This window comes from Lissotriton helveticus, chromosome 5_1, assembly GCF_964261635.1.
Source record: "Lissotriton helveticus chromosome 5_1, aLisHel1.1, whole genome shotgun sequence".
NCBI classification, from domain to species: Eukaryota; Metazoa; Chordata; class Amphibia; order Caudata; family Salamandridae; genus Lissotriton; species Lissotriton helveticus.
In genome coordinates, this window is record NC_136065.1 from 1,820,660,957 (window position 1) to 1,820,677,720 (window position 16,764).

General features: G+C 46.4%; 1 protein-coding gene across 5 annotated transcripts in view; it reads right to left on the minus strand.

Moving 5' to 3' along the window:
* GRN (granulin precursor) overlaps positions 1-16,764 on the minus strand; it is a 1,937,406-nt gene that overhangs the window by 1,334,578 nt on the left and 586,064 nt on the right. For all 5 annotated transcript variants that reach the window (XM_078645176.1, XM_078645173.1, XM_078645175.1 and 2 more), the window contains one exon: positions 7,755-7,914. In XM_078645176.1, the coding sequence (XP_078501302.1) occupies positions 7,755-7,914 (160 nt within the window). The remainder of the gene's footprint in view (positions 1-7,754; positions 7,915-16,764) is intronic.

The window sequence follows — 16,764 nt, forward strand, 5'->3', positions numbered from 1 at the left end:
CTACTTTGTTTGGAGTACTTGTTTTGCGCGCCACCCTTATTGTACTGTGTTTGCTGGGACATCTGGCCTCTGGAAACACCTATTGCCTGAGCGACGAAAAGAACCACCCCTGAACTGCTGCGACTGGAGAGCCCCCATAGACTTCGCAGTTTGTGTCTTGATTTTTTCTAGGGTGGTGTACACCTCAGGTCCAAATAAGTGATCAGGGTTTACAGGCTGATTTTGGCTGGTGGTTTGTATCTCCGGCTTGAACCCGGAGATTCTCAGCCAGGCCTGCCGCCGTAACATCACACTGGTATTAATGGCCCTGGCGTCTGCTGCGTCCCGTGCGCACTTAATAGAAGCATTTGAGATGAGCTTTCCTTCCTGTATGAGCATCTCTGCTGCCTCTTTATATTCATCTGGCAAGTGTTGTAACAGGGTCTCAAGTGTATCGTAATGTGCCCTGTCATATCTGACTAAGAGTGCCTGAGTGTTTGAAATGCGCCAGATATTGGCCGCTTGAGCCGCCACCCTTTTCCCTGATGCTTCTAGCACTTTAGATTCCTTGTCAGGGGGAGGAGCATCACCAGTAGTTTGCAAGTTTGCCCTCTTCCGGGCATTGGAAACAACCAGAGAGTCCAACGGCAACTGGCCCTTGATATAGGTAGGGTCCCCAGGCACAGGCTTTTACTTCTTCTCAATCCTGGGGTTTATAACCCTGACCCTTGTGGGCTCTTTAAAAAGGTCCCCAGCATGTTTTAAGACACCCTTTAGCATTGGCAGAGTCTTTACGGTCCTCTCAGAGGTGGAAAAGGTGTCAAACAAAAAATCCACCTCAATAGGGTCAGCATGGAGCTGGACATCATGATTTTTGGCTGCCCTTTCAATAAGCGCATTAAATGCCGCCGAGTCCTCAGTAGGCGAGGTTTTCACGTTATACACCTGAGTGTCTGGGGCAGTTTGGGGATCTCCTGGGTCAGCAGCATCTGCCCATGTGTCATGTTGATCCTCAGGATCAGTGTCGGCAGGGTAGTTGTACTCATAGTCACCTTCCCCAGCCTTCACATCCGAGTAAGTGGGCGCGATAGGAGCAGTGTGCTGTCCACGTGGAGCTATCAGTTCGACAAGAACGGGTGAAGCCGTGGAATCCTTCTTTAATGGAATTGTGTAGGACTCCATAGGCTGTGCCGGGGTGATCTTTCGTTTGTAAATAGAAAGTTTACCCGTGTCGGCGTCGATGAATTGTTCCGACTGCTCCTCAAGCAGGGGTTGTCGATGCTTTGTGCCCACAACGGCAGGTGTAGGCTTTGGCCCCGTGGACACCTTCATGGACGCCTCGACGACCGCCTTAGGTGCGATGGCCTTCAGCACCACTTTTGGTGGCAGCATAAACTGAATGACTTGAGGTTTGGTGGCAGGCTTCGGCGTGGAAGTATCCTTCGGACCGACAGCGGAAGCTTTCTCCTCAATGCGTTTCAACGATTCCGACACCTGCTTCGAGAAGGAGGCGGACGGCTGCGTCGACTCGACTGGTTCCTTCGAGCCACCGCCAGGCGCGGACTCGAGGGTTGTAGTGCTTTTGGCCTTTTCCGGCCGACGCGCAGGATCGACAAGTTTGAGGTCTGAGTCCTTTGTCTGTGTCGACGGCCCTTGGCGCCGATTTCTTCGGGTCGACGACCTTGACCAGTGTTTTCGGTGTCCCAGTCTTCGGCTCGACACCCTTTAGCGACCTCACCGTGTCGATAACCTTTTTAAGCTTTGTCGGCGCCGATAGTTCAGAAGACTTCGAGCCGACCAAAGCAACACGCACTTTCGGTTTTGATGGCGCCTCCAGTGCTTTCGGTTGTGTAGACCTTAAAGCTTTCTCTTTCGGTTCAGATTTCACCATTTGTGGCTCGTTAGAAGTGTCTAAAGCCGGGCCTGGAGGCGAGGCTGTAGAACCCAGTGCAAGATCTTGGGTAAGGCCATGTGGCGATCCCTCGACCTGAGCCTTATTAATTGTTTCGGCGGTTGGGCATAGCTCCTCGCTTGAGCTATCTTCCATGGCCCCATAGGCCCCATCGTAGTCTCCTACCTCGTCGACTACTTCTTCAGTATCGAGCATTTCAACATCAGTGTCGTAGCTGGAGTCTATCTCCGCTGCTGGATTGGACATCGGCTCTTGATCTTCCTGCTAGTCTGCCTCTTCCTCCTCGGTATCGAAAATGTTCACCGGGTCAGGTGCCGTCTGCTGGGCCTCCTGGCGCGCTGCGTGCCTAAGTCGAATCATCTTTTTGGAGCGGAAACAAGCCATACAGTTGGCTTCATCGTGATCCGGCAACAGGCACTTGTTGCACACCGGGTGGACGTCGATGTGAGGATACTTCGAGTTGCACACAGGGCACCTTTTGAACGGGCTCCGTTCCATGATGGTTCGTCGAATAAGGCCTCTGGCGTCGAACGGGCCTTCAGCGCCGAAGAGCCACGCGACTCCTCTGGATGTCCGACTCGGGAACTGAGCTGGAACAGAACTGGGCACCGATCGCAAGACAATACTGACGATATAGTAAAGGCCTTTGGGCCAAAAAGAAAGGTTTCTATTGATTCCGAACTTGAGTGATCAAATAAGCATCCAAAACCAATGGCGGAAAAAAACAATCTGGGGATGGAGTCGATGCCCATGCGCACTGTAGTCCAGGGGAGGAGCCACCTATCTCGTGATACTTCGAAGACTCTTCCAGGACAACAATGTGCAATCATCCGGACCCAACACTAGGCGGCAATCTATGCAACAGATATGAATTCAGCCGCCCACATGCCTCGAACAGCATTTACTGTTTGAGGCATGTGAGCTGCTGAATTCATATCTTAACAGACTGTATAGCAGTATCTCCTCCAGCGTTGGTCACCTGCCTCAGCTGCAGCAGTTTGAAAAAGAGTTTTAAGGACAGCCTGGCCTACAGCAGCTTGCTGCGTTGTTTGCACAACGACACAGTAGTGTTTAGTGAAAGTGTGTATGGTAGACCATGTAGCTGCCCTACATATGTCTTCTAGGGCAATATTTCCTAGGAAAGCCATGGATGCCCCCATTTTAAGCGTAGAGTGGGCTTTTGGGGGAACTGTTAAAGTGTGCTTAGCTTTCTGATAGCATATTTGAATGCATTTAACTATCCATCTGGCTATTCCTGATTTTGAAATGGGATTACCTTTATGTTGTGGAGAAAAAGCAACAAACAATTGCTTTGTTTTACTGAATGATTTTGTTCTGTTAACATACTATAGCAGAGCTCTTCTTACATCTAGTGTGTGTAGGGCTCTTTCAGCCACTGAATGTGGGTTTTGGAAGAAAACTGGCAATTCTATTGACTGATATGGAAAGTGGATATAACCTTTGGCATGAACTTAGGCTTTGTACGAAGTACTACCTTATTGCTATGTATCTGCAGGAAAGGTTCTTGAATGGTTAGTGCCTGTAGCTCCCTCACTCGTCTGAGGGAGGTAATGGCAATCAAGAATGCCACCTTCCATGTTAATTGTAATTCACATTAATGTAGTGGTTCGAAGGGGGGTCCCATAAGTCTGGTAAGTATTATGTTCAAGTTCCAGACTGGTGAAGGTGGATGCTTTGGAGGGATTATCCTTTTAAGTCCTTCCATAAAAGCTTTCATCGGTGGTACTCTGAACAGGGACATGTGTTGTCTGTTTTGGAAATCTGCCGCTAAAGCAGCAAGATGTAGCCTTATGGAAGAGTATGCTAGATTGCATCTTTGAAGATGCAACCGGTAACAGATAATGATTTGGATGGAAGCATCCAATGGATTGATTTGGTTATTATTGCAATAAATTACAAAATCTTTTCCATTTAGCTGCATAGCATGCTCTAGTAGTTGGGTGCCTTGCCTTCTTGATAATGTTCATGCAATCAGGAGGCAAGTTATGGTATCCGAACTCTAAGACTTCAAGAGCCAGATCGCTAGGTTCATCTGATTGGGATCTGGGTGCCTGATTTCCCCATGGTTCAGAGTTAAAAGATGTGGCAAGAGGCGCAGTCTTTGATGGGGAACTACTGAAAGTTCTAGGAGCGTTGTGTACCATGGCTGTCTTGCCCATGTGGGAGCAACCAGGATCATTGTGAGTGTTGGCGTAGTTTGCGTGCCACCAGCGGAATCAGTGGGACTGGTGGAAAAGAGTACACATCGCATTGCCTGGCTGAAAAGTACTGGCATTTTGAGTTTTCTTTTGTGGCAAACATCTATCTCTGGATGCCCCCATTCTTGGAAGAATGGTTGGAGAACTTGAGGGTGAATCTCCCATTCGTGTAGCTGTTGGTTGTGTCTGCTTAACAGATCTGCTATTTGATTGTCTTTCCCTGGCAGGTGTTCCGCGAGGAGTAAAAGGTTTTTGGGAATTGCCCATTTCCATATGCTCTGTGCTAGGTGAGACAGCTGTGGAGAGTGTGTCCCTTCTTGTTTCTGGATGTAGTACATGGCTGTCTTGTTGTCCGTCCGGATTAACACAGCCTTGTTGTACAAGTATTTCTGGAATGCTTTCAGTGCTAGAAATACTGCTAGCAACTCTAAGTGGTTGATATGCAGTGTCTTGTGTTTGATTGTCCAGAGCCCTTGGACTGTGTATTGAAGTAGGTGGGCTCCCCAACCTGTCAGTGATGCGTCCGCTGTCAATACTACTTGTGGAACTGGCTCTTGGAACAGTCGCCCCTTGGAAAGGTTTTGTGGATTCCACCACTGCAGAGAGTTGTAAGTGCGACTGTCTACCAACACTAGGTCTTTTAGTTGTCCTTGAGCCTGTTTCCACTGCCGTGCTAAGCATTCTTGCAATGGACGCATTTGAAGTCAAGCATGAGGGACAACGAATATGCAGGAGGCCATCATGCCTATGAGCTGCATGAACACTCGAGCTGGCAGAGAGTGCTGTGGCTGAAACGTTTGAATGAGAGTTTGTATGCTGGCTATACTGGCTGGATTTGGATATGCTTTTGCCACTGAGGTATTTATTGTAGCTCACAGATATTGTTGTATGTGGGAGGGCTGTAGGTGTGACTTTAGGTAATTTATGGAAAAACCCAGACTGTACAACAGCTGGATTGTCTGAGACGTGTGGCTTGCATACTGTGCGTATGATTTGGCCTTTATGAGCCAATCATCTAGGTATGGACACGCGTGGATGTGTTGCCTTCGGAGGTGTGCTGCTACTACTGCTAGGCATTTTGTGAACACCCTTGGTGCTGTAGTTACCTCGAAGGGGAGCACTTTGAATTGGTAATGTTGACCTTCTATTGTGAACCTGAGATATTTCCTGTGAGCTGGATGAATAGGTATGTGAAAATATGCATCTTTGAGGTCTAATGTAGCAAGGAAGTCGCCTTGCTGTAGTAAGGAAGTCGCCTTGCTGTAGTAACGGGAGGACTTGTTGTAGAGTAATCATATGGAAATGCTCTGAGTGTATGTATTAGTTCAGAGGTATGAGGTCTAGTATGGGTCTGAGGGATCCATCTTTTTTGGGAATTAGGAAGTATAAAGAATATACTCCTGCTCCTTGGTGGTGAACAGGGACTGGCTCTATGGCTCCCTTTTGTAGCATGGATGTGACCTCTTGTTGTAACAGCGTAATGTGTTCTTTGGACATAGGACGGTGTTTGGGTGGTATGTTGGGTGGAGTAGAAGTGAGTTCCAGGCAATAAGCATACTGGATAATACTAGTCAGCTGGCCCATGGGGTTCTCTTGGCTTGACTGGGCTCTGGAGAAAGCTCCCCCCCCCCCAGTACTAGACACAGCAGGCATAGTACTGTTAGCTAGCCACCAGGTGCAGTCCTAGTCAGTGCAGCCTCCCTTTGCTGGTCCTGTGGTGCAGAAGGGAAGTGCTTCTTTGGTCCTTCCATGTCGGTTGAGATCGGAGTTCCCCATTTATCGTCAGAAAATGCCTTCAGGATAGGATATGGATGGTAGCCAACGGGCTACCAGGTTTTCTGCCTATTTATGACTACTTCCTGGTAAGTGTGGCATCAGGCTATCCCAGGATGCACCATTCAGCACAACTCCCAAGATGGAGACCCCTCTCTTTACACTGAACTCATTAGCCCACCCCCACAGGTGTGGCTACCAAGGGGCTACTACCACTGGAAAAACAGGTTTGACAACTGGTTTCCCCATCTCCTGTCCCCAGTACCAGCCACTTTGCCTAAACAATAGGGCAGACGCCTCTACATCAGTAAATGGCTACTGGGAACCCTGGGCTACTAGAGTGGCAACAACTAAAGTTGCACTTTGCCCACCAGTGATATTAAATTAGATATCACAATTAGATCAGGTTTAATGCACAGATTATTTAGATACCAAACAGCACCAACCTTAGTAGTACCATTTAGAAATTTGCAGGACTGGGGTACCAACCTGTAACAGTACTCCACAATCGTGCTACTAGTTTTTTCACAGTAAAAATGACAATTTAGGGTTGTTAATGCTTGAACAAGTAAAAGTACATGTTCCACTTTTTAATGTACAGCACACTCCCTTAGGGCTCATTAGGCCTGCCAAAGGGGTGACTTGCATACATTAAAAAGAGATATTTGGGCTTTGCCATTACTTTAAATGGCAAAGTCGAGCTAGCAGTTTTAAACTATCCTTCAAGTCTGCAGTGGCAGGGTGGCACTAGTGCTGGAGTCTTGGAAGGACACTAACTTTACAAGCCCTGGGTACCAGTACCATATACTAGAGACAAGCCAATCGAACAAGCACCATTTTTAGGGTCAGAGCACAAGCACGGAGTCCTGTTTAGCACGGCTCGGGCATTTCAGAGCTGTTACACCAGAACTTAGTAGTCAAAACGGGGGTAAAAAGTCAGGGTTAACCTGCAAAATGCTTGTTACCTTATATGCTGCTTTCATGGAAGTGCTTGGGGGGCACTGCTCACAGAATACTCCCCTTAAGAGGGGGCATCTACTTTAGAAGTGGGAGCATTCTTTTCACTCATAAGAAATAAGGCCAATCTCATTTCTCTGCCCTTAAGAGTCTTAGTAGAGAAAGCCTTTCATATCTTATATTCCGCTGACTTATGATAAAGACAATAAATACACAGCATTTGTCTCTCAGTAAGTTTCTTTGCTACTACAAGATCAACCGGTTTTAAAAATAGACCTCTGTCAGCCCTGGTGATAGTTGGGGCTAATTGCTTGTTATATCCAAAAGATCCCCTTGGTCCAGACATTGCAACAATCTTCCCTAAAACTCACAGTACAGACAGCACTGGTTTACTTCCAGGGCAAGCCAAAATGGACAAAATTTCAAGTTTACTGAAAGGTTAGAGCAGAGCTCCGACGCGACTCCCTTAAACACAACATGCAGTTGAAATCTGCTATTGTGGGCTATAGAGAGAGTAGGAGTGCTTAAGCTTCCACATCATTGACTGAAGTTTATTTCTGTCAAATGAGGTGGACGTGTTACTAAACATGCTAAGTTGTTTCAGGCCTATGGTAATTTTATATTATATACTGTTTGTTGTATACTTTACACGGTATACTGCTGTTTTGATGTACCCGGGATTCCCAGTCAGATGGGAAATGATTCAAGCATGTGACTAAAAAAAAGATCTGGAAGCAGTGTATTTTCCAGCTTCACACCTTCTTAATCTGCTAAGACAGTTTACAAAGCTACCACCACATGCCAGATGGTTGATTCCAACAAGTTTGTGTTAAAAGGCAACTGAACATCAATGCTTTATGAAATTAAAATGCTTTTAACTGTGCTATGGTCCATACAATCTTGGCGTAACTCACCATTCTCCTTCTGGGGCTCTGCTTTTGCAGCAGACTGAACCTGGGCCGGTATCTTAGTGAGCATGAGACTAGTACCATTCTTAGAGATGCACTTATTACCGCTCAGGTCACACTCAGTCTCTGGTGGACAACAGTGTACACTGTCACTACAACAAACAGCCTGAAGAAAAGAAAAAAAATACATCCATTTTAAGTGCACATAACAAATGTACTGACTGATGTGAAGCAAGATAAACCTTGGGAAAAAACATATGTGAGTACGTAAGACCAGAAAGCCTTTAGGACCTAACCAGTAAGTATAGCTCTTTCACCGATACCCACTAACTCTACCCAAGGATTTAATCGCTATTACAACCTTATCTTCCAAGTTAGGTGTTGCGGTGTTCATTTATTTTCTTCTATTTATTGCTTAATTTAGGGAATTTGTAAATTGTGGATACCTAGGTACAGAAGTAGAGGAGCACTTTACATAAAACTGCTAGAGCAGTGTTTCCCAAACTGTGGTCCCCGGACCCCCAGGGGTCCGTGACACATTTCCAGGGGGTCCGCAGGAGGAAGTTTTAAAAGCACTCCAAGGTTCCTTGTCTAATTAGCAGTTTGAGGAACAATAAAAGTGTCAAAATAAAGCCAGTGATTAACGCACTTGTCCAGTGGAATCTTTGAGTTTTCTAATGTAGCACAGAGGGTTAATGTGCCCACTGCAAAGAACGTGCAACATGCATTTTAAAAAACTGCATTTGTGTGTGCATAGGGGAGTGTGTTACACTGCTTTTGTCACAGAGATTCTTTTGTTACTGTGCAGTTCATAAGTGACAACCGTAATCTAGCACAGTGACCTATAAACTGTCATCAACGAGCTGCTTGCAAACTGCATGGCACAAGTTAGTAACTTATGTTTTTTCCCAGTCTTTCATTATCCTGCTGCTGATAAAAAGGTTTTTTTGGGTAGAAATACATTTTTGTTAAAGTCAATGCTAACCACTGGGTGATGCTCTGAAACCCTAGTTTGTGCTTCTCCAGACCAAGCACTCTTTAAAAATGCCTACCAGTATGAATGACATGTGAATCCTACACCTTGTGGAACCCTTTGCCTTATGTAACATTTTCTATTCACTGATTTACACGTATGATTAATTATTTCTATATGTGTGTGATGTAAAGTGCTCTGACATCCTGCAATGGTATGAGAGATGCTATAAAACAAATGAAATCTATGTGACGGAGAGGCTATGGAGACATGAGAGGCACTGTTGAAGGGTGATACTAAGGGAATCATTGAAGAACCCCAACACAGTTTGTCGTATCCTAGTGCATAGTAAGGTCTTCATTTACTATTTGTTAAAAGCTAATACAATTTAATATATAATGATAAATGTGTTTTAGAATGCACCACTGTTTCCTAAATTTCTTTGGGGGAGAGCCTCTCAGATCCCCCTTTGTAGTGGTCAGGCTCACTCACTTCACTTGGTGCGCACCGTATGGCGACAGGTTGGAAAACATTTTCAAGGGCTGCCCTGGGTTTCCAATCTAGCCCTGGCAGGAGCAGGAGCCTTGTACCGCAAAATAAAACCAACCAATTAAAAGGTAGTCAGAGTTGCAGGAACAACCTCCCCATTAAATTGTTTTGTTTTTTGCAAATTCTTTGAATATAAAATACTAAGGGGGATATATACAACAGAAGTGGCCGAGCGTGTCGTTAGCCTCCTTGGCTTCAGAAACGCAGTGCTTCACCATATTTACAAGAATATGGTGCAGCCCTGCGTTTCCCTCAGTGCTGGTGCTACACTTAGCAGTGTAGCGCCAATGCAGTGTGCATGCAGGGGAAGATTCTTTATGTACAGGAAGGTCTCCCTTCCTGCACATTAACAACCTTGAAATGCCATTTTGTCACTTCTATGTGTGCTGCTTAATGCAGCACACATTGAAGTTACAAAATGGCATTTTTTTAAAAGATTGTTTATGTGCAGGAAGGGTCACCTTCCTGAACATAAACAATCCAAGGCATTTTGCTTTTTCCATGTGTGCTGTAGAAGGCAAGCCACATGGGAAAAGCAAAAATTAAGAGAAATAAAGGATTTCTTCTCGTTTTGCTAAGTTAAGACCTGGCTTTCCCTGGTCTTAATTTTGGTGCTGCCTATTTATGCTGTCCTTGTAATTGCGGTGAAACACCCACTGCCCACCCCTTTCATGCTAAGCATTGCGTGACAGGGAGCTTATTTAAAAGGCAACATTAAGCCATGTTATGTGGCTTAACACTGCTTTGTAAAGAATGCGAAGCCTCTATCGCCACGGTAACGTCGCAAAAAGTGTGTTAATTTTTGGGAATTACTCTTTTAATGTTTGAAATTTAAATCATACAAATTGCTTGGGGGTCCCCGGCTTCCAGTGGTGACTCAATGGGGGTCCTCAGGAGTCAAAAGTTTGGGAACCACTGTGCTAGAGAATATAGAGAGAAAGGTGGAATATGGTGTAATAGATGACAGGGTAAAAATGTCAAATATAGGTAACATTCTGACCTTAAGCAATCTTGAATCTTCTGGAAAGAGAATAATATTGTGTACAAATGAATTATTCTAAAGACGTCCCAATAAATTAAACAAGGTTCATTTTGATCAAGACTGATTTTAGAACTTTCTGGAAAGATAGCATGTATGTGGTATTTCCAAAGTGTGAACCTGGCCAAAAGGCGGGGAGCGCTGTACATGGTCAAATACAACAAAGTCAACAAGTGATAGGAGAAGAAGCTGGGTTGTGGCCAGTTAATGCATTGTTATGTAGTCTTCTTTAACCCCTTGCGTGCGGACGGCCGCCCGACGTCACGGTGGGCGTGTGCGGACGGCCGGGGCCGTCCGAACCACACCCACGCTATAAATCACCTGCACCGCGGCGGAATTTCCGCCGCTGTTAAAGGGTTAAAGAGGGGAGGCTTCAACTCTCCTAAATTGCGGCAACATCGGGGAGATTTTGATTGATATGGGGTATGTTTCAGATCCTATGTTAATAAATGGAAAAGCTCTTTTCCCCTGTTTTTTGCACTTCTTATTCTGCAGTCTGATGTCGTCGCGCTACAGGTGTGCCGAGAACCACCAGAGATGGCGAGCTGGACTGCAAGATAAGCAGGGATTACGGGTCGTAGTGGCTTAGCAGACAATGCACCTGGATTTGAAGATGATGCGGGCCAACAAGGAGAGTCAATGGAGTTCAATAATTTTTTTTAAACTTTTTATGCACAGCTGTGCGACGGGAGATGAAACATTACATTCGTCATCAACATTACATTAGCTGTGTGTTTTTGATTTTCCCCCTGTACATAACTTCCCACCTTTATAGGGCTAGTCTTCAAACATGTATCCAATGATAATTCAGTACATCATTTCAAACCGTGTAACAATCCAACTGCATGCCCGTGCCATCCTTCTATAGTTTTGTGGGATTGAACCAAAGGGCTAACATCTTCTTGCCTCCCTCCCCCCACCCCCCACCCGCTGCTCCTTCCCTTCCTGTCTCCCGGTGGTTTGATTCTCTCACATCAGATCTCAGTCTTCTCTAGCTCTTATGTACCCCAGTATGTGCTGTTTCATGGTGCAGTGTTCGGGTACTCTGGTACTTTCAGATCCATTCAAGGTAGCACCTTCCCCCTCCATCTTGGCCCGGTGATCCGCTTCCAGATGCCTGGGTTAGATCTATGTCTTCTAGTGTTAGCAGCATAACCTCCCAATCTTGGGATATGGGGAATTTGTTGGCCCCGTGCTTCTTTCCCGAGTGCTGCTCCCTCCACCCGCCCCTATTTCATCACCTCTGCCAGCCACTAGTGCCCACCTGGTGCTCTAGGGGATTTCCACCTCATTGTTATCGCCCTGATTGCTAGTAGGAGCGCTAGATCCAGCAATTTCACGTGAGCCTTCAGTGGCTTGGGTCGTCTACGCAGCCCCAATAGGCAGGGTAGTGCTTCTTCCGGTACTGGGAGGTTTGTGACCGTCCATAGAAAAGACGCATATGACACATTCAGCTCTTACAAGAAACTAACCCTTTCCAAGTGATTGTAACTTGTATTGTAATTGAAGCTGTAATTGATGTACACTATATACTCTATGCGCCACCAAATGCTGTTTTTTAAGCACTTGCACTTTTTTATTTCACTTTAAATTGTATATAGCACCTTGCACCAAGTGCCACTGGGTTGTCAGAAGATCTAATCTTTACAGTGCTGTTCCTAACTGTAAATGTACACCTAATACCCCTTGTCCTTGGTGAATAATACCACCTTTCTTCAAAATCCATTTTGACTCCTTGTCTCTGTTCTCAGTAATGTCTTTAAGCATACATAATTGAAATTGTCTCTCAATAATACCTGTTGGGAACTTGTTTTTGTTTACACAACATACCCATCCCAACGCGGTTTATGGGTTTCCTCCTGTTCTTCCTATAACTATTAGGAGCAGCCTACTAGCTGCGAGAGGAGTACCTCTGTGTACTCGATCTGGTTTACCCCATTAATTTAGGTACACATCTGCCCAGGACCCCCTGGCCTGCACAAGATGTCCAAGGAGTCCCTCACTTATTCAGAGGAATACATCCAATCTAGACTTACGGGGCCCTCATTATTGTCAGGCCCTCAACAGTCTACATCTACCCCCACTACCCCCAACTCCTCCCGAGTCCTTTTGGATCAATTGGAGAAACTAAAGAAGAAACAGATCAGAACGGACCTACATGCACGTATGCTTACAGATTACCTACGGTCTGGTGTAATTCCTCTAGGCCTACAAATCCGGAACACCCCGGCTATATTCACACAGGACCCCAAGTTTCGAGTCAGCTTTAGCCATCTAGCGACGACCTGCTCTCGCCACTGGATGGTCTTGGGAATAGACACAGCGATAGAACACAGCCGCCAAGAACTTCAAGAAATTGAAGAACTGGAAAAACGCATCCTAGAAGATTCTACCATCACTGACGCAAAAAACCTCCTGGAAAAAATACACAACTCTATCGCAACCTTTAACACCTTCGAGGTCAACAAGAAGATCAATAAAATTGAGAAAGATATAAAAAACTATAAGAATGAAAATACATACCCTTATCTGAACGAGGAGTTCTATAACACACATCAGACCCAGCCCAGATCACAAAACTGGGGCCGCTACAGAAACAACCAGCGTGTTACCTTTTCAGTTTCCTCAAACAGCTCAGGCGAAGACACAGACGCCAGCACCTCTGGCCCACAGCCACTACTCCCTCCTGGTTTTTTAGGACGGGGCCGAGGTCGCGGCCAACATCCACAACCACAAAATCGTCAAACAAGGGCCAAGCAGTACCAGCCTCCAACACCGGGCAACAGACAAACCCGCAACCGATACTACCAGTGGGGGCAACCACAACAGTGAACACGGGAACCACAAATACAGTAACATCTATCCCCATCTTCAACCTGTCGGACCACAACTTGACACCCCTTGAAACGAAACTTCTGTCACGTGGTCTCTCCTTCGTGCCAACGGTCAGAACAAATTTCCTGGATCTCCAAGCGAACCTCCTGAAATTCTTCAGAAGAATCAGACTTAAATACTTCTTCTCGGACAAACCAGACACCAGTTGGGTAGAAGTCTCCCCTTTTCGTCCCCCCTCAACCTTTAATCCACCCTCACACCACATGCCACCCGAAATTTTGGCCTTTGAAAAGCTGGTCCTTAAAGAAGTCATGGAACTCAAGACCTCTCCACGCTACGTCCCCTACAACCTGCCACGAGAAGAAAAAGAAGCACTAACCACTCTCCAAAATAATTCAGGGATAGTCATCAAACCCGCGGACAAGGGAGGAGGTATTGTTGTCTTCAACAATACCGAGTATGATCGAGAGGTGGAACGTCAACTCACGAACCACGACCATTACCGTGCTCTGACTAAAGATCCATTAACAGACATTAGACAAAAGATTCTCTCCATAACTACCTCGGCAAGGGACAACAACATCATCACCAAAAAAGAATTTGAGTTCCTGAACAACCAACACCCGAGGACCCCGACCCTTTACGTACTTCCAAAAATACACAAAGATGCCCAAAACCCCCCTGGCCGCCCTATTGTATCAGGGTGCGGCTCCATCTTGGAACCCCTTGGTAAATATGTGGACTCTATGATTAAAGAGTTTGTACCGATCACAGACACCTACATCCGGGACACGATGGATCTAATTAACACGATCGAAGACCAACCGTTCGATATGGACAATCAAATCATGGCCAGTCTGGACATCGAGTCCCTCTATACGAACATTCCCCACTGTGAAGGACTCGAGGTAATCAAAAATCTTCTTAACTCCAGACCACAACCATCCAAGACCCCAACTGATTTCATAATGGACCTTCTAAGAGTGGCACTCCAAAACAACTACTTTATGTACAAGAATACCTACTACCTACAAATCAAGGGAGTAGCGATGGGGGCTTGCTTTGCTCCGAATTTTGCCATCCTTTATGTACATGCCCTTGAGAAATCACTATTCCTCAACCAAATCAATCCACATCGACCCCAGATCCACCTGTGGCGTCGATACATAGACGATATTTTAATATTTTGGAATGGCTCAGCCAACTCTCTACAACCCTGCATTGATTGGCTAAATTCTTCTCAGGAACACCTTAAATTCACCCACGAAACCAAAACCAACGACCTACACTTCCTTGATGTAACTATACATGCGGAAGATGGTAAAATTGGAACGGTTCTGTACCGCAAACCAACTGAACGCAACACCCTTTTGCACTACTCAAGTAACCACCCCAGAGGCCTACGCGATGGTCTCCCATTTGGCCAATTCCTCCGCATTCGAAGAAATTGCAAATGGAGAAAAGATTACTTTAGAGAAGCGGACATTTTAGGCTCCAAATTGATCAACAGGGGATACCCCAAACGACTGGTTAAGCAGGCCAAGAAAAGGGCATGGTACAACCACCGGGAGGACCTACTGAAGCCAAACCTTAACAAACCCACCCTGAAGAGGATTCCCTTTGTCTCAGTCTTCAGCCCAGACAGCAATAAAGTAGCCAAAATAATCAAAAAGAACTGGACTGTTCTACGATCAGAGGAACAATTTAATGAACCACCATTGTTTTCATATAAGAGAGGTAACAACATTGCCAACCACCTCGTTCGTGCCATCACTTGGCCGTCGTCTGGTGCCGAAAAAAACACCATCACAGCGGCGTGGGGCCTGCCCCCGGTCATCGGGCACTTCAAATGCCAATCATGCAGCGTGTGCGAGTTGACATCTAACACCAAGGAATTCAAATATAAAGACCAAACACACCTTCTTACCCATCAGTCCAATTGCAAGACTCAAAACGTTATTTACGCTATCCGATGCCCATGTGACCTGATCTACATCGGTCAAACAACCCAAATGGTGAAACTACGGATCATCCAACACAAGAGCAGAATCAACTGTAAGGTACTCACAGCACCCCTGGTCTCACATTTCATTGAACACTCCCACATGGACTCGGATCTCAGATGGCAAGTCATTGAGAAACCCACCTTACCCCTCAGAGGAGGTAACATGACTGCCCTACTCAACAGAGCCGAATGCAAATGGATCGCGAGGGTGGACTCGGTGAATCATGGGCTCAATACCCTTGACGAATGGACAAGCACTATTTCCATCTAACCCCTTGCCCCCCTGCATACACACCCAGAGTCAACACTAATGGTCTAAGATACTATCCCTGCACTGGCACCTGGTGGTTGACCTCTGCTGAAATCTAGTCCCCTCTCTAATTGAGAGGCCTTGTCCCACCCATATTGTGACTTTGTAATTAACCACCCGGTTTTATACCCTGACCTTCTTTATGTCAAACCCCGGTTTAATGAACCAGTAATGTACTGTGAACCTATATTGCTGACATCACAAACGTAACTCTGAACTTTGCCTCTCAGCGCCAACTGATTTATCAATGTGTGCAATTGTTACTGTAATTTTTGCGTTCACTTTGTTATGTAACTACGGCCTCTTTGTGCAATCATGTGTCTCGCTACCAAGCGCCAATCACAAGTGTGCCCGCCCTGGCTCTGACACTTCCTGTTTCTCCGGTTTCCTTAGGAACCGCTCGCCTCCAGGAACCGCCCTGGTTCAGACACTTCCTGTTTCTCCGGTTTCCTTAGGAACCGCTCGCCTCCCCGCCCTGACCCCGCCCACCTCCCAGCATCACTCCAATCACCTCGCGACACATCTGCATTCAGCTGCGGATCCCGCCCCCGGCACACGCCCCCTTCCCCGCCTCCCCCGCGCGGCTTCATATCACCAAGTACACGGTGCAGATGCGGTCTGTTATCGCATTCATTGCTGACTGCCCTCGCCAGATGAGCCTCCGCCTTCTGTGCCCTCAATTCTTCAGGTAAGCGCCTCTCTCCTGAACAGAGACTACGCCCTTAGCGCGGTCTGCTCAAATGCACGCCTGTTTCACAAACTGTGGCATTTCTCCCGATTGACCACACGCTATCTGTCTCCCTTCCCACAGACGCTGCCCAACTACGTGAGCAGACCCAGGACCTCACCGCGACCAGGTAGTAACTCCCCCGGCGGCCATGGTTATTCGCACACAATCGTGCCTATATTTACACCTTCCCTTTTTCCTCTAGCTATCGGCGCAAAGTTCCCCCGAATGCCACAAGCCACGCATCCCTGCCTGGCTTCCTGTAAGTGTTCATCCAATCATTTTTATTGTGGAACACTTTCCCACCTAGATATTTTCCCAACCTGCACAATAGGCACCTCAAATATCACTCTTTTTCCCTGTCTGGCCACCACCATCCCCATTCCCTAAACACATTATACCTTTACGAGTTAGCCCCCTTGAATGCTGCTGCACCCTCACTTCCCGCTCCCCAGGCGAACCCTATTCATTCTAGCCTTCCTCCTTCCACAGCACTGTATTTATCGACAACCCCGTCCTGATGACGATCCCGACCAATGGGGATCGAAACGCCGTCGACCACACAGCTTGAATTAAAA